Source organism: Clinocottus analis, unplaced genomic scaffold (assembly GCF_023055335.1).
Source record: "Clinocottus analis isolate CAN_PGR_092001 unplaced genomic scaffold, fCliAna1.0.p SCAF_14, whole genome shotgun sequence".
Classification (NCBI taxonomy): domain Eukaryota; kingdom Metazoa; phylum Chordata; class Actinopteri; order Perciformes; family Cottidae; genus Clinocottus; species Clinocottus analis.
Window position 1 is genome coordinate 8,475,428 of NW_027175865.1, and position 16,848 is coordinate 8,492,275.

Here is a 16,848-nt window from a genome sequence, read left to right on the forward strand (position 1 = left end):
ATTCTACCTCTGTAGCTATTTAGATTGACAGGTTCCTCTCAGGTAGATTTCCACTTAGCTTTACAATTATTTAAATGCACATTTTGTAGCAACACATGTGGTTTGAGTATACTAATATCTTGAACTAATATACAGTGCTTTTAATGACAATGTATTTATTCTGACAGTCATATTTTGTCTTCCTGCCCCAATATGTGTACAATTGAACACACAATGACAATGAATCATTTCTCAGTTGTCTGTTCACATTCACACAACAACCATGCTTTTGTTTCCATGTTTTCTTTTCCATGCTTTCTTCTATGCATAATAGTGACAACCTTTATTCAATAATGGCAAGACAACCACTATTTGCTATATTTGTCCACAATACAGACTCATGTTTAGAAATTTGTGCAGAGTAGTAAACACAATATTATGTGTCATTTGTCTAAAACAATGTTTTGTCATAAACAAATAAACATCTATTGTGATTGTTTACAGCACCTGTGTTTATAGCGGCATAAATTCATCAGGGAAAAGGCAGAGACTCCCATAATGCATTGCAACCATGTGATGTGATTTAAGAGTAGCTTAAAGGCAGTTTTGGGGTAAAAGTGGATGTTCCAAAAAAGTAGATTTTCTCTCAAGCTACTTTCTCAAATGCATTTAACATTAAAAACTGAGGATGTTTTTGTATCATAGTCAGAGATTTGATTGTTCCTTTATTACTGTTCTATTTCTGCTCTCACAACATTGTTTTCTTTGGTCCTTGCAGCTCATGTGAATAGTGTAGGCCTCACAGAGGTTCTGTGAGTAGTGACAAGTTCACCAATGGCATTCAGAGGTTGTTCCTACTTATCTCTCTGGCAAAAGTTGCAAATAGACACAGTGCCTTACGAAGGCTATGAGACAGCTGTTTCTATTAATAACCGCCACTCTCTTACGGACCATGCGACCCCGGTGCCTCGCCACAGCAAGCTTGGGTCCAGACAAATGCACAACACCCAGACAGACAGCAACAGAAAAAAATCAACAAAGCAGCGACCACAGAGTGGTTTAACTGCAGCTCTCGACAACCAGGACACGCTGACCTGTTGCTGCGAAAAACAAAACCAAGATAGAACCTGGAAACATGAAGTCACTGCAGTTCGTTGCTGCCGAGGGCTTTGTTCAGAGTGGACCAAGTGCTCTGGAGAATCTCAACGGTGTGTCTTTTAACCTCTACCCACTTCTCTTCAAGGCCTGCTACCTCCATGAGCAGGCTGACTTGCTGCGTGTTTTGGTCCAGGCATGGCCTCTTCCTGTGCTTGACCTACAAAGGCTTCTGGGAGAAACTGCGGACTGTCAGATGGACCTCACCTCCCGCACCTGTCGGCTTTGTTTAGAGTCGATTCTGACTGGCCTAAAGGTACTTAGATGGTCCTAAGATGCCTTGTCATATTGATGTCAACCTCATGTTTTAGTTGCATGTTTGGTTGTGCCATATTTTTCAGTTGTTCTGTTTGTGGCCTCCTCATTGGCTTAAACACACCTGCATTAACGTGTTGTACTGCAATCATAAATAGTTATAGGTTGACGAGAGAATCACTTCAAAAGATAAATAAATCATTTCCCCTTGTTTGTCAAAGGATTACGTGCTGTCTCCTCCGAGGACATACGCCAAGACCCTGCAGATGGTGGACCTGACTGCCCTGAGGGATATCAAGCAGCAGCACTGCCCATGCCAATCCACACTGGGTCGATGGGCAAGAACCCACCTCCTCACCCAAATGTGCTTTGAGACCATGGTGGCCATGCAAGCCAACGACGTGTCCCCATCTGCCTTTGAAACATCTATTGATGTCCGTCTGAACGGCTTCGTCACAGGCCTCAACTATGAGCTGGTGGCTCAGACCTTCCTCCTCCTCCGCTACTGTCCACTAAAGCTCCGCTTCGTCAGTTTTCGGGCCGATTCCCTCTCCCTCAAGCAGCTTTTCTATATTCTTCGCCTCGCAGACACTGAATCCATTTTAAAGCTGGAGGTAGTCCACAATGTTCCCCTGGAGGCCACACACTTGGAGGTGCTGTTATCCAAGGTGGAATTCCCTAAATTGCAGTCTTTGACCGTGCCGGCTGGAGCATTAGATATCAGGAGGTTGGGCTCTGATGATGATGATATCATGTCCCTCATTGGCAACCTGCTGGCACAACTGAGCGGCCTGACTGAGCTCTTTGTTGGGTTCTCAACTCTAACTGGACACCTACGCAGACTGCTTAAGTGAGTTAATGAACAAAGGGTGGGATGAAGAGAGACAACAGGGTGTCCTTGTTTGTAGTTATGTGGGTAAGATGGATGCTCTGGTGTATATATCTCATATATCTCTTAGCATCTATTATTAATAAAGCTTTAATACAGCTCACAATCATTAGTCACAGCACATTGCAGCGTTAAGACTCGTTTAACAATGGAGGGAATTGTTGTGTTAAAATGAATGATATAATGCAAGAGTGAGGAGAGACAGCTGCACCTGACCCTATTGTCAGGTTAGCCAAAACACATGGTCAATCTGGTTAAAATGGAAATTTCCTTCCAAAAATAAATAACTATGCATTTATGGCACCAATCCTACACAACAAATCCTTCATTAGAACCAACACAAACCATAATATGTATCTGCTTGCTATTCACTACAGAAAAATGCTGTTCAAAAATTGAGGAAGAATTTCTGGACTTTTCATCCCAGAATCATTTTTTTCCTCTTTTCTTTACCCAGTCCCCTCAACACACCACTGCAGTGCTTGGAGTTGGCCAATTGCTGCCTGAACCGTCTGGACATGACGTACCTATCAAACAGCCTCCATAGTGAGTTCCTGGTCCGTCTGGACATCAGCGGACATGACATCTTCAGTGCTTTCCCCACTTGCTTCCACAAACTGCTCCGCCGTTGCTCACCCACATTGGTCAGCTTGGTCCTTGAAGAATGTAACATAGAGGACGAGCACATGGACGCCTTCACAAATGCTCTGGCTTGCTGTCAGGGGCTAGAGGAGCTCAAACTCCTGGGGAACCCTCTGACCTCTACAGCCCTGCAGAGGTTATTCTCCATGCTATCTGTGGGTTTTCCTAAGTTAAAATATATAGAGATGCCAGTTCCCCGCCAGTGTTACTCTGAGGATGTCACTTATCCCCTTAACGATTCAGATTTATTGCTATACAACAATGAGCTGTTTCAGGAGGTCAGGGGTCAGCTGATGGGGATCCTGGAAAGAGCTGATAGAGGGAATGTGGAGGTGTGCTCCCCACTCATGGGGGCCTATGACCCAGAGATTAATGAAACCAGCAAAGAGCTAGGCGTGTCCATGTTAAAATCTTTTACCGGCGTCATTGGAAACTTCATCGGGAGCATAACTGAGGTGAACAACAGGAGATCAGAGGCTCAGAAAGATAACTAGTGGGGTTTCCTGTGGAGGGATTAAGTAAATGCACCCACAGAGATGGGTCATAAACTCAAATTTAGACATTACTTTAAAGCAGACCCGAATCCTCAAACTGTCCAAAATAATTCATACTCGCTGGCAAACTGGTAAAGTATATTAAGAAAACCAGATTTTTGTTGTCTTTGGTTTAACATCATACACGTGACCTCCATTCCAGACAAGATATTGTCTCAACAGAATCACTTTGATCTCGGTATGTCCGACAGTCTGTAAACAGATGTGCAGTGCTGATAGATGTAGCTATTATAGTAGTTATGGTAGATACTTGAAGTTTGATAGATATTTCCTTATGACTATATTCTGGTTTAAATATTTTGTAGAACTGAATTTTGAAATGTAAACAAAATGTTTGCAACATGGAACAGATCAGAATTAAGCAAGTATAATTGTAACAGTTTCGTTTTGTCTTACAAATAAATCAATCTTTAATTAACCCTCTCTACAATAGATCATGAAAGAGTGACACTTCCACATCTTCAAAAGGTACAATTTTTTAATGAGCACTATATTATATAGGTAAGATTAATCTTAATTACACCAAAGGACCAGCATTCACCGACTGAATACGAGGATAAATAGCTTTGACCAGAAACCAGCTATTTCTTCATCCATTCTTCCCTTTCCTTTCTCTCACGGATCACCTCCTCCAGATAGGGTGTAAGGTAATGAACATCCTAAAAATGAAAAGACAAGAACAATACATGAAAAATGTGAATCAGGCTATATTAATATAATTTAAATTATAGATAACATTATGATGAAAGCCCGAACAAAACATGCATTTAATTCATTTTCTACTAACTAATCCATGAACATTTTTTACATTACGACACCATTTTCATACTGAAGAATCTTTTTTCTCATTTGGCTACAAAATATTTTAAGTAAATATTTTAAAAGTAAGCAAGTATTGAGAAAAGATAAGAAAATGTTATGTACCGCTTCATATTTCGTCCACTGGTCTTTAGGGAGGAGCCGCTGCTTCATGGAGAGGTCCAGGGCTCTCTTAAGCCTGAACATCCTGTCATTGTACTGGTCCTCTGGAAGTCTCCTCAGGGCCTCTTTTACGTCAGGATCCTCAAAGAGACAATCATCACGGAATAAACCTACATAACAAAATATACAATGCTTAAGATGTTACATGGCAAATCAAAGAAACAGCCCCATAACTAATTACATAAGTAGCCTTGACATACTTTTACTTCATAAACAAGTCGCACTGTAATGTTTAATACAGAGTATTTGAATCAATATATTTGACCTTACCCAACTTGTTGAAGCCACTCTTGCTATAATACCATTTGCGCACCCCATCCAGGAGCTTGCCCGTCGCTGCTGTAAACAGGACAACATACATACAAGCAGAATCAGTCACGCAGCAACTTGACCTTTGATGCTACCAAAAATATAAGTTATGTATTTACAAGTTTCAATTAGATATGCAGTATGATGAGTAACATTAACGTAATGCTTCCAATAGTGACAATGTTACAACTATAAGTGTATTTCAGGCCACCTAGTAGCTACTTCTCCTCAGATAACGCTTGATTATTAATAATACGTTTTCGTGACAACCAGCAAGATAACGTGCCTCTCTGCGGAATTACAGATGAAACCACACAATGGTGCCGTGATGCTAAGCTAACATCACAGAGTACAGGTCAGATGTTTTTACGTAAGGCCTAACGACAGATAGGCGCTATAACTGCTGTTTGGGAACAAACTAAGAAACTACCAATCACCAAAGAGAAAGCAGAACCAGTGTGTAGTTATCAAATACATATATGTTCACGGTGACAGCAGAGATGATAGCGTCAGAGGCTGGTGCTGAGCTAACGGTAGCTAGCCAGTACCCTTAGCATACATTAGCAAGGGGACACTAAAGGACACACAAGTCAAAGGGAACAAACAGTCACACACAATGAATAAAATACACTAACTTGTGTGGAGGTATAACATGCATCACACCACACAAGTAAAACACGATCTTTAGCGAGTTAATTTACAACTTCAAATGTAAACAGGGAGCGATGTTACATTACCTGGTGCCCTCGACGCCATTTTTACCACTAAGAACGACAGCGGTGCTTGCTGGGTAAAAAGGCGCCTTTAGGTCAATGGGAAAATTGCGTAACTTCTAAGGATGCGTTAAGTTTCAGTTTACAATCTGATAGAAATGAATTAAATTAAACTAAATATAAAATGAATACTCATTTGATGCAAAAAAAGCTCAGTATTTAAAATATTTATTTAGTATTAACAAGTTTAATAATTGCAGCGAAATTAACCTCAAGTATTTAATAGTACCAAATATGAAGTGAAATAACCACTTTTATATATTGTAGTAATTGATCAGTATTACTGTTGCATTCACATGCACTCAATGTCCTTTAATTACAAGCAGCCGTCAATATATGATCAATGATCAGTTTTATACTCCGTCCTGCAAATGTTTTACAGACACTTTTATCACATTTATTATCTCTTTAAATATACCTTTTTTTGGTTTCAGTCAGAAGAACAGATATGCATTATGAGCATTTATTAAACATCAAATTACAAAGCAAACATTGCATTTCAAACTCAGTTGGTATGTTAAAGCCTTGAATGTCTACATGTCTGACATTCAACCTCCAGAAAAATAAATGTAAATGTAACTCATAAGAATAAAAAAAAAATTATGGTATATATTCTGTGTACTTGTTTTCTGAAGTCCTTTATAATATATACTCATGAAGAATTAGATTGTTTTTTGGAACAAATAAAAATCTTCCAATGTGGCCAAAGCAGACTCAGTGCAAAAAGTCTCATCAGGCACAGACACCAGGCGGTCCAGGGAGATGTAGTTGGGCAGAGTTGGATCATACTGAGCTTTCCCAAGGTACTTGAGGAACAGGTGGCGTTCTTTGACACGCAAGTACTTGGAATTAAAGACCTATGGAAGGATATATCAGAAATTCAAGTTATAATTCATGATATGGACATTATATAAAATATAATCCCAATTTGTTTTTTAAAAGTATCAAACAACAGCTGTCCGTCCATCTACCTGTGGGAATTTGGCGATCAGGTTGTGGGGTACCTTCATGATATTGTGGAGGAGGTCAAATATTTGGGTTAGCTTCCTTTTATTGGCAGTCAGCACTTTTGGGACAGCAATGACTATGTGTTGGATCTCATTTTCTTTAAAGCCAAGCTCCATTTCACACACCTGTTGAACACATTAAGAAAAACACATTCAAACATAGCAGCTTAACGTTACTCTATGTTTTGTGATGATATCTTTTGTCATTCAATACCTTTAAATTTTCTTTAACAGGCTCCAAACGGCCACAAAGTAATCTGGGTAGACGACTTAGAATGTTCCGTGTCTGAAGAGAGAAAGGGAGAAAACTAAATATGATTTGCCATTTCTTTTTCTACAGACAAAGACAAGTGTATTTTTGTGAAAAAAACAACAGGATACAAATATGACTGAGCTGCTCAATGAGAAGGTTTAATTGCAACAGTATATCAGTTAGCTTACATTAGAAGCACTGAGGTTGAGTTCCTGCTGAAAGAAACCCAGCCTATTGTCCATCCTCTTCACACTGAAGTTAAGCAGATAAGGAGCTCTGGACACCATGGATGCAACAGTCTCAGAGCTGAACTGCTTTGACTTGAGAAAATTCACCCTTTGCAAACAACAAAAAGAGAACATTAATACAGTCTCACAGGAGGGGCAATTAAAAATAAGGAATATGACCTGACCCTTCCTTACTGAAGTATACACTATATACAGTTTGATTGTTTTGTGTGACTTCTCTTGTCAGAGACAAGACATTTGGCAAATAAAGGCAGGTAATGTTTCTGTTTCTGAGATCCTTTAATGTGGACTGTACCTGGACTGTAGGTGTTCCAAACTCTCAGTAAGAATGAAGGGGTTGTGCGTGATGATATAGCCAAAGCGAGAGTCCTCTACCCCAATCTCTTTGAGGAACAACAGCCTTGGGGCCACGTCGGTGTTGAAGTCGAGCCTAAGTAGCATGGACCCCACGTTGGGCCTCTGTTCAAGCTTCCACAGGTTTACACCTGCAATGAAATGGGCGTATGGTCACAAATGATCATTGCATTTATTACAGTAAATCTGATTTGGCTTCTAAACTAAAGTTCAATATGACTTGCATTGTTCTCATCAACATTTTGAAAGTCTGCGATGTAATTACCTAGCTCTACCAGTTTGCTGAGAGTCTCAGACTGGTCAACATAGTCTCTTAGAGAGATGGAGGCAGGAGGCATGGCAGATGGAACAGATATACCGACAGCCTCTTCATCACTGATCACCTCTAATGCTGAAAATTCAGCAGCTGCATCCAGATCTGGAAAATGAATAAAATACAGATGGAACGCACTCAAGACAGAAATAACATGTAAAGTGTTTTATTTTTATTTTTATGTTAAATTAACAATTTAGGGTCAACTCCAGCAAACCAATATGTACCTAATGATACCTGGCTTTCCGGTACCGTATCAGGTGGCAACAGGGGGGTCTTGTACACGACAACGTCAGCTCGAGATGTTTCTTCAACACCTTTGTTCTTCTCGGTCTCAGTTGCCAGATGTTTGGCAGCTAAATCGCTGTAACAGAATATCTGTTGATTCCACATTTGTCTTGCCTGATTTGTAATGTGATTCCCCTTAATCACTGAAGATTCATCTTGAATTCTGGTGGGTACCCTTGTGACTCTACTGCAATTGCGAACTTGAGTGTAATACTGCCAGGTACTAGCCACAGTCTTGGAGGGAAGAAGGTTTCTGCATTGGAGACACAGCTGTGTACAGGATGAAGCCATGGCGATTCTGAGAAATAAACAAAGTGTCATGGTATAAGGGGCCAGGCCGTACAATACAGGGATTACTATCATTATCCTTAGACAAGGACAGTCTAACCGGTCTGATAACATCAACAGCATTTTCTTAGTATCTAGCACCATCAAAACAAGATGTTGTGGTATGATCATGCTTAATCTGGACCCACTAGAGTACTTCATGAAAATGAACAAAATAGTTTAAAACTCTTTAGATTGAAGTTGTATTTGAATCCAAATAAGATTACGCTTTCTTGGCCAAGTATGTTGACAACAAACAGGTAAGAGGAGGGACAACAAACTATCTACTAGCTATGTCTTGAACAAATGCAAAGATGTTTGAATAAATGAATGCATAGATACTTTACATACAGATGTGGTTTTATGTGTATGAAATAATAAACGAGCAGTGAAAGACTGCTCTGAAACATACACATATTTTCACCTTGCCACTTATTGTAAGGCCATACTGTTTGTAACTGTGTATTTGTAGTTATTGACTGCGTAATTTAGCTGTTCATTAGTGTGATAGCGTGTAGAAATAAACAAAGCTGGATTCATTATTACAGGGGTTGCCTTTCCACGTGTTATGTATTAATGTAAGTAAGATATAAAACACAAGTTTGAGACTGAGTTATTGTCCTACAAGAGGCGAGTTTGAAGCAGATCAATCGCTAGCATTAAATGCTAGGGAGCTATCAGAATGAACGCCTCTTTAGAGCCTGAGGGAAAACGCTAAGCCAAAAAACATTATTTTAGGATGTTAACTATTTACTCACAATAATTGTATCCTCAGTTCATCTCTATCTTCAACCAAGGTGGCGCACAATGTCAACCGTTCACACGTGTATTTAAACGGAAGGACTTCACGGAAGTGTCCCACTGGAATGTACCACCACTATACTTGTATGGGTTAATTCGTTTAAAAAACACACGAGGTAAAACATTTGTAAAAGCTGAATTTTAATGAATAAAAATATGTAAAGAGTACGTTATTGTATTTATGGTTTGTGCTCTTTATTTCAGAGAATTCTAGAACGTGTATCATCACAATTAAACACCCCCATTACTCTTTATGGTTCGGTCCGTCTTCGGGGTTTCGATAAGGTGCTCTCGCAGACAACGTCAGGTTAACTTGTCGCTCTGCTATCGCAAGATTTAACTATTTTACGTCGCCAAAATGAAGGAGAGAGCTCACTTCAGCGACATAGACGACGCCGATTCTCCCGGAACACTTCGGAAGGATGACGTCAACTATAAGTTACATTTCCTAAATATAAACGAGCAACAAGTGGACGAAATCTGCCTTGATTTCTTCTATAAGCCACATACCATCACGCTCCTGACAGCTACTGTGCTGAGCCTCATGTACTTTGCGTTTACAAGGTAACGTTAAACTAAATTGTGTACGCTGAACTTTGTCTTCCAAGTGCTGGTTTCGTAAACGTTTTAAAAGCTACGAGTACAAAAGCGCCCTTGTTCAATGTCTAGCCAGCCTGACTGAATGTAATATTCCCACTGCTGAATATATTATGAAGCTTCCTGTTGTTACCATGTGGTATGTAATGTTTCAGGGAGGACGGGAACTCTGACAACAACATCCGAGTTGGTGTTCTGGTAGTTGTCTTCTTCTTCTTGGTCATCAGTGTCCTGGCCTTTCCTAATGGTAAGATGTGTATCTATACCTGCATTGCTCTGTGTTTAACCTCAGCCCAACCTATTTTGAGAACTAGTTAAAAGTCATTTTTAAACGCAAATGCCAAATATTCACTGTTTCCAGCTTGTCAACTGTGAGGATTTGCTGATTTTTATATTATGTGGTAGTTAATTCAATATATCTTGGTTTTGGACTTTTGGTTGTGCGACTTGAGCGATATGAAGATATGGGCTTTAGAAAATTCAGTTTTTCTGACATTAACCAACAGATTATTCTGAGATAATCGTTAGATAATACAGATAATTTTTAGCTACAGATTACACGCAGCTACACATTTTCTTTTTATGAATATTAGATTAAAAGACACCAGTGCCACTCTAAACATTTGTCGGGATTCAGTGTGAATGTGTATTGTTAAAATATTCTTGATTTACGGTTCAGTTACTAACTTTTTCCAGAGCTTCTAACCTAAACTTCCACTGAGAAGTCTTGCTGAGATGTCAGTGAGATAGTACAGTGGTCAAATATGGAACTTGGAGGGATAACGGGTGGTCTTATTGAGGGCGCTAAATATCTGCTGAAGGGAAAAATACTTAGTGGATCTTGGGTTAAGACTTTATTTTGTCAAATGTACCCCTACTTACTAAGAGTCCCTTATCAATATGATGCGTTCTTCTTTAGGACCTTTTACCAGGCCACACCCTGCAATATGGCGAATGGTGTTTGGTGAGTCACCCACATGTGTCACACCCGCTTTACGTCATTCACATTAGCCTAATTTATCTCCGTAGATCTTGTTTTCACCTTTTTCTTCCTCACTCATTATCTCCTCAGGCCTCAGTGTTCTGTATTTCCTGTTTTTTGCCTTCCTCATCTTCCTCAACTGGGACCAAGTTAAGATACTGATGTACTGGCTTGACCCAAATCTGCGATATGCCAAGCGGGAAGCTGATATCATGGTGAGGATGGTTTTGAAACTCCTAAACTATCAGAGCTTACACCACATCTAATACTAAGTGTTGGAAGATGTCAGAATAGATGGAACGGTGGAGACATGGAGAGGGCTTGTCTGTCGGTTCTAATATCCAAACACATTTCCCTGCTTTCTTAAGAAAAAGGACTGCTAATATATACATGTTTTGTACAATATTGTAAATCTAAATGAAAGCACTTCCAGCTCTTCATTTCCAGTCGTAAAAAGTAAGTGCTTTTTTGGTTGCTGTTGTGTTTCTTATAATTCAGTCACATTTCCCCCTTCCAGGAATATGCTGTGAACTGTACCGTGATAACATGGGAGAGGGTGCTGAGCCACTTCGACATCTTCGCATTTGGCCACTTTGCTGGGTGGGCAGTAAAGGCTGTGCTCATTCGCAGTTACGGCCTTTGTTGGACCATCAGCATCACCTGGGAGCTCACTGAGGTAACATGCACGTGTTTAGGATGTGGTTGCCTGTTTTTAAATCTGTTGCATGGATCACAACTGTCCAAGGACCTAAACAGAAATTCAGTCAAAAAAAGTAATTTCTTTACTTTACTAGCTCACACAGGCACACAACATCGCTTCAGCTCGGTCTGTGCAGGCAACAAGGATTGCTTGTTTGGGAGAAGCTCATCTTCACAAAGCAGTAGTATGAGCAGGAGTTTCTGCACATAACAAGTGCTGTTGGGTTGACTGCTGCCAACTGTTGACTAGAGGGATAATATTACGATGATTTTGCCTCATACCCAATGCCTTCATCATAGAATCAAATGCATCAAAATGGTTCCTGAGGCCAACAGGGTGCCACTCAAATAACAGACGTAAGATATGTTGGCCCTTAATTTGTCTCTTTCGTCACATAAATATATTTTCACTCTCTTTTTTTTCTTCTTTTTTTCCCAGCTGTTCTTCATGCACCTGCTCCCAAACTTTGCAGAGTGCTGGTGGGATCAGGTGATACTGGACATACTGTTGTGTAATGGAGGAGGCATCTGGCTGGGTATGACCCTCTGCCGGTTTTTGGAGATGAGGACCTACCGCTGGGCCAGCATCAAGTCAGCAAAGCTTGTGTTTTTTTCCTTTTTGTCTTTTAAAATATTTTCATTGTCCTTTAAAAAAAAGCCTAAACAATGTAAAAAGTATGAGTAAGTAAAATTGTTAGTTTGAGGTTTTTTCTTCTATTGTTTTCTTTTGATAGAGCTACTAAATCTGGTAATACTGTACTAAAAGATTCCCAAAGGAATAATTCAGTTGATTGTTCTTACAGAAATAATTATGATACTAAGATACTGCATGCTATGTTTGATGCAACATGTGTATATCTCTGTTCAGGGAAATCCACTCAACCACAGGGAAGTTAAAGCGGGCCGTGCTCCAGTTCACCCCGGCAAGCTGGACCTATGTGCGCTGGTTTGACCCAAAGTCTTCCATCCAGAGGCTAGCAGGCATCTATCTCTTTATGATCTTATGGCAGGTACTGTATTCTTCAATCTTTTACGTACTTGTTACATTGTCCTCACTAATAGAGCTGTATCTCTTTTTAACTAATCAATTGATAACATTTTCCAAACACTCCTCTATAGCATCCTGCTGCTCACACTTGGCATCAAATATACCCAATATCCATAACAAATCCTTTAATATTGTGTTTGAAACTCTTTATCTTCACAGCTGACAGAATTGAACACATTCTTCCTCAAGCACATCTTCGTCTTCCAGGCATCTCACGCTCTAAGCTGGTTTCGTATCGTCCTCCTTGGAAGCATCACTGCACCCACTGTACGGTATGTTCAAAGTTGAAAACAACATCATTACACTTATGAGCAACAATAAACATGATACAATTGCACACTAGGTTAAGATACAACCAAAAATAAATACTACCTTTTTATTTAGCAAAATAAATAGCTTCTTTAGCGGAAATGTGGGGGATGTTTCAGATGCTTAAATGTAGATGTGTGGAAACCTGAAATACTTGTTTTGGGCAACTACAAATTTCCTTTTTCTCCAACCTCTTTCAGACAATATTATGCATACCTAACAGACACTCGATGTAAACGAGTTGGCACACAATGCTGGGTGTTTGGGTGAGTATCTTTTTTACTGTCGAATCATGTTTTTTTTCTGGCCTAGAAACAAGCTGCATTATTAGTAGGTTAGAAAACTTGGTGTGCCCCCAGTAGGAATTATTGTAAAATTTGTCATTAGTCATTTATTTTTGCATCGCATGTGCCATAAGTATACGTTGCTTTTAGCATTGACAGCAGTAGTCTGATAAGCAAACTGACACTGAACTTTGTCCAGAGTCTGGTAGGTTTTCTTTGATCTTGTTGACAAATGTTGTGGACAAGCTTTGCCCGGGCTGAACGTGTCTCTCTGCTTTTAACTGAACAAATCAGAACAGCAACGTTGGTACACGTGTTTCTGATGCTTGAAACTTATTGGTCGGCGAGGCGTCGGTGTTGTATATTCAAATATGAGGACAAATCAAAGTTCTCTTACAATGACAACTTAGCAGTGAATGGATTCTTGCCACACGTGGCGACAGCTCGGCCAAACTGAGAGCGGTCCGCACTGAAACCACTGCTGTGTTGTCCACGATGATACTCGCCAGCAGGTTTTTCCAGGTCCTTTAAGCTCTTTTAGTGTAGTTGACAAATACTTTTATGTTTTGTAGTAAATTGAAATTCCCAACGTAATGTAGGTATTGACCTCACCTCAGATACAAAACTGCAAATCCACTCTGCACTGGTTTCTATAGCAACATGACAGTCTCTCTCTGTCTGCATGAATTTACTTAACATTGAGGCGACTCACGAAAGGTGTAACCTTTACAATTGAAGTGTGTTTCCGCTGACAGTATGGTGAATGAATATTGTTATGGGTTTGACGTTTGGGGAACAATAATAATGAGCACATGCATTTTTAATTCATACGCTGCAAATGTTATGCATTCATAGAGGTGCCACTGCAATGAAATAGTGTCACCGAAAGGGTCCGGGGGGTCAAAATAAAAACCTGCATAGTAACCATCCATTTATCAAATGCTCTTACATTTACCCTTAGGGCCATTTCTTTCCTTGAGGCTCTTGCTTGTGTGAAATTCAGTCAAGACTTGTTTTCCAAGACGCAAATTCTTTCTGTACTCCTGTGGCTGCTTTGTCTGGTAAGAAGTGTGTGTCAGAAATACAGTACTCACAAAAAACAACAACTGTACAGTACATTACTTTTGAACAAAGTCATGAAATACAGGATTTCTGGCTGTGTGTGCGTGTGCGTGTGCATGTGTGTGTGTGTGTGTGTGTGTGTGTGTGTGTGTGTGTGTGTCCGTCCAGAGATGCATCACAATTATGCAACTATGCTTTCTGTGTAAATATGGCACTGATGCCCTTAGGTACCTTTTCAAATTAGGACTCAAACAACTGTTAATGTATGCTTCCTGTGTTCATGGACAAGTATGTTATCATGCCTTATCTCAGCTAGTTGTTTCTGATAACAGTTGATTTATAACGGTCACAACAGTCACAAAGGAAGTAGCTTTTCAGTTAATCCCAATAGTATTCACTGAATTTGGCTGATTCAAACAACCTGAAAAACATAATCTGTTTATAAGAAACTACAAACTATACTCTTAGCTATGTTTATTTTTGCTACCCTGTGAACAAGCAAAGAAAGTGTGGACATGTTGCTGTAACATGTATCTGTCGCAATATATGTGCAACTTTAGGGTTTTTGTTTCTTCTTGTGACCCTGGGAAAAAAAATGTGCATTCTCTTTTCCATTGTAGGCACTCCTCACACTTATCTGTTTGTATGGGATGATGTGGTATGAGACGCATAAACTGAAGGTGAGATTTTGCTTCGGTTCTTGATTAAGCCAGCATGAACAATATCAGGAAATGTTGTTATTTACACCTATGCTTTACCGTCAGTAAAAAAAAAAAAAAAAAGTTTGTTGTTTCTTGCTTGCTGCTAAGTCACTCTTTAGAGCTCGCTGAGTTTCCGTCTTTTTTTCAGAGAATTTCTGTACAAAGTGAGGACTGCAATGATGGGAATGTTGGCGAGTCATGTGGTTTTGGCCCAGATGGGGTTGCAGGTCAGTCTCATACCAATCAAAGTGGTGACATCTCTTCTGAAAACTCCATACCAAAATGTTTGACATATAGTTATGTATTTTTCCCTCCATAGATCAGAGGAATACATTAAGAAGTTTACAACCGACAAAACGAAGGAGAGCTTGTGGGAAGAACAGATTTGGGACTGGCAATGGAGGAAAGAAATAATGACATAAGAGCGACACTAAATCACATCGTCTATTAGAGGGGGAAGGATGTGCCCAGCAAGAGAAATACAGTGTGCAACAATTTACTGAATTTGGTAAAAGTTGCATTCAGGGTTTAATAAATTCTAGATGGATAATATTCAGTGGGAGTCTGGTGGGTTGACTTTAGTACACTGGCAGATCTTTAATACTGTATCACAAGGACAAACTTTGTCATGTAGTCAATGTCAGACATTTCTAAACGGACATAACCTTGAATATATTTATAGAAACACAAGAATACTAACCTAAGTATCATCCTACAACCTATATGTTCTCTTCTACCCCAAATATTGTTTAGACACTTTGGGCTGAGTGATACGTGTTGTATTTCCAGTCAGTGGTGCCAGACCAATCCACTCACCCAGAGTACATTTATGCTAAACTTTATTAATTCATTTGGTGTTAACCTTTTTAACTTTTTTTACTATGGGAAAACTAAAGAACATTGTCATTGTGGTGTATGGCATTTTATTAGTCATTTAGAATTGGTGATGATTATTTGTTAACTTGTTTGTTGTTTGTTTTTTATAATAATTGCAGAAAGTGTCAACAGTAAAGCGCTGGTAAATACAAAACTGTATGTTTGTTCTTCAATCAAAATTGCATAGTCACTTCAAACAGGAGGAACAACCAAGTGTAACTGAAGCACAAGTAGCCTTTACATGTTATCCCTTTCTAGCCGAATCAATGTGATATTGGGACTATTGGGGTGTTTTTTTCTGTCTTGGTGTGTTTGTTTTTACAGAGAGAAGTGAGCAATGTATGAGTGGTGGACTGACCGAGAATACTGTGACATTCAACCGCGGAGCATAATGACGTGTGAAATTATTCTGTTCAAAAGCAGTCTATATTAAGTCATTAAATGAATGAAATGTGACATTAATATATTGTGTTAATATTAATATATGCTCCATGTACGCTGTTGTTAATATTGTTAAATGATGACACATACACAGATTGGTGTGTCAGACACTGTATTTAATATAAAATGTTGCTTCCTGCTGTGAAGAAACTTGCTTATTTAAAAGACTTTGCACAGGTTTGAGTGTTGGGATATTTTTGTATTATTAAATGTGCTAATTGCAACCTCAAATGCACTTCTTGGTGTTACTGATGTATCATTTTTATATGGATGAATTGACTAGTTTTTTATGTAAGCGTACGTAAAAAAAATTACACTTTGTAATTGGAATGCCAAATTAAAATATAATGGCATTGTACATAGATGTTAGTGTTAATTACATGAGATCAAATTCTACAAACTAGTACAATGACTTGGACACAATACTTGTACTATACACACTGATTTTGAGATTTATGCACTGGATAAAGAACAAAAATTGCTCCAACAGCTAATAATTATCAATTACTTGTTTAACACAAATAAATTGGTCACACAAATATCTAACTATACATTTTCTGTCACAATTTTTGGTCCCTTTTCTCTTAATTGACTAACAATCTTTTTTTTGTGCAATACTGTAATACCTTGAATATTTTACGCCTTATTTTGTATTTTTTGATTTTGTTACCTTAAGTTTATTGTAATTATTATGTTAGGAGGACCGAGCAAATTAATCTTT

General features: G+C 39.1%; 4 protein-coding genes across 5 annotated transcripts; 2 read left to right on the forward strand and 2 right to left on the reverse strand.

Moving 5' to 3' along the window:
* The first annotated feature begins 986 nt into the window (after positions 1-986).
* Positions 987-3,865, forward strand: lrrc14b (leucine rich repeat containing 14B). Its single transcript, XM_068575352.1, has 3 exons — positions 987-1,390; positions 1,611-2,239; positions 2,736-3,865. Exons 1-3 carry the CDS (start codon positions 1,115-1,117, stop codon positions 3,412-3,414), a joined length of 1,584 nt encoding a protein of 527 aa, XP_068431453.1. The 5' UTR covers positions 987-1,114; the 3' UTR covers positions 3,415-3,865.
* Positions 3,866-3,938: 73 nt separating this feature from the next.
* uqcrb (ubiquinol-cytochrome c reductase binding protein) lies at positions 3,939-5,542 on the reverse strand. The gene is made up of 4 exons (XM_068575357.1): positions 5,502-5,542; positions 4,726-4,794; positions 4,399-4,565; positions 3,939-4,133 (listed from the first exon to the last, which is right to left on the reverse strand). Exons 1-4 carry the CDS (start codon positions 5,518-5,520, stop codon positions 4,056-4,058), a joined length of 333 nt encoding a protein of 110 aa, XP_068431458.1. The 5' UTR covers positions 5,521-5,542; the 3' UTR covers positions 3,939-4,055.
* Positions 5,543-5,711: 169 nt separating this feature from the next.
* On the reverse strand, positions 5,712-9,176 carry mterf3 (mitochondrial transcription termination factor 3). The gene is made up of 8 exons (XM_068575355.1): positions 9,086-9,176; positions 7,940-8,298; positions 7,665-7,817; positions 7,341-7,530; positions 6,986-7,133; positions 6,759-6,830; positions 6,509-6,670; positions 5,712-6,394 (listed from the first exon to the last, which is right to left on the reverse strand). Exons 2-8 carry the CDS (start codon positions 8,289-8,291, stop codon positions 6,200-6,202), a joined length of 1,272 nt encoding a protein of 423 aa, XP_068431456.1. The 5' UTR covers positions 8,292-8,298; positions 9,086-9,176; the 3' UTR covers positions 5,712-6,199.
* ptdss1b (phosphatidylserine synthase 1b) lies at positions 8,523-16,332 on the forward strand. Of its 2 annotated transcripts, none has more exons than XM_068575354.1 (13): positions 8,523-8,587; positions 9,881-9,972; positions 10,645-10,689; positions 10,798-10,922; positions 11,225-11,383; positions 11,846-11,997; positions 12,275-12,416; positions 12,614-12,726; positions 12,964-13,029; positions 14,009-14,108; positions 14,730-14,789; positions 14,959-15,037; positions 15,130-16,332. In XM_068575354.1, the coding sequence occupies exons 1-13, from the start codon at positions 8,571-8,573 to the stop codon at positions 15,222-15,224; spliced, it is 1,245 nt and encodes a 414-aa protein (XP_068431455.1). In that variant the 5' UTR covers positions 8,523-8,570; the 3' UTR covers positions 15,225-16,332. The 2 variants fall into 2 exon arrangements, with proteins under 2 accessions (XP_068431455.1, XP_068431454.1); XM_068575353.1 differs by lacking the exon at positions 8,523-8,587 and adding an exon at positions 9,447-9,692.
* Positions 16,333-16,848: the final 516 nt, after the last annotated feature.

Excerpts from the sequence above, each read along its gene's own strand:
- lrrc14b (XM_068575352.1), top strand. The coding sequence starts at position 1,115 with ATGAAGTCACTGCAGTTCGTTGCTGCCGAGGGCTTTGTTCAGAGTGGA. Across the intron at positions 1,391-1,610 it reads CGATTCTGACTGGCCTAAAG|GATTACGTGCTGTCTCCTCC; the intron begins GTACTTAGATGG and ends TGTTTGTCAAAG. Across the intron at positions 2,240-2,735 it reads CACCTACGCAGACTGCTTAA|TCCCCTCAACACACCACTGC; the intron begins GTGAGTTAATGA and ends TTCTTTACCCAG.
- uqcrb (XM_068575357.1), bottom strand. Across the intron at positions 4,566-4,725 it reads GAGTGGCTTCAACAAGTTGG|GTTTATTCCGTGATGATTGT; the intron begins GTAAGGTCAAAT and ends TTTGTTATGTAG. Across the intron at positions 4,134-4,398 it reads AGTGGACGAAATATGAAGCG|GATGTTCATTACCTTACACC; the intron begins GTACATAACATT and ends TTTCATTTTTAG.
- mterf3 (XM_068575355.1), bottom strand. The coding sequence starts at position 8,291 with ATGGCTTCATCCTGTACACAGCTGTGTCTCCAATGCAGAAACCTTCTT. Across the intron at positions 6,831-6,985 it reads TCAACCTCAGTGCTTCTAAT|ACACGGAACATTCTAAGTCG; the intron begins GTAAGCTAACTG and ends TTCTCTCTTCAG. Across the intron at positions 6,671-6,758 it reads CTGTTAAAGAAAATTTAAAG|GTGTGTGAAATGGAGCTTGG; the intron begins GTATTGAATGAC and ends TGTGTTCAACAG.
- ptdss1b (XM_068575353.1), top strand. The coding sequence starts at position 9,487 with ATGAAGGAGAGAGCTCACTTCAGCGACATAGACGACGCCGATTCTCCC. Across the intron at positions 9,973-10,644 it reads TGTCCTGGCCTTTCCTAATG|GACCTTTTACCAGGCCACAC; the intron begins GTAAGATGTGTA and ends GTTCTTCTTTAG. Across the intron at positions 11,998-12,274 it reads TACCGCTGGGCCAGCATCAA|GGAAATCCACTCAACCACAG; the intron begins GTCAGCAAAGCT and ends ATCTCTGTTCAG.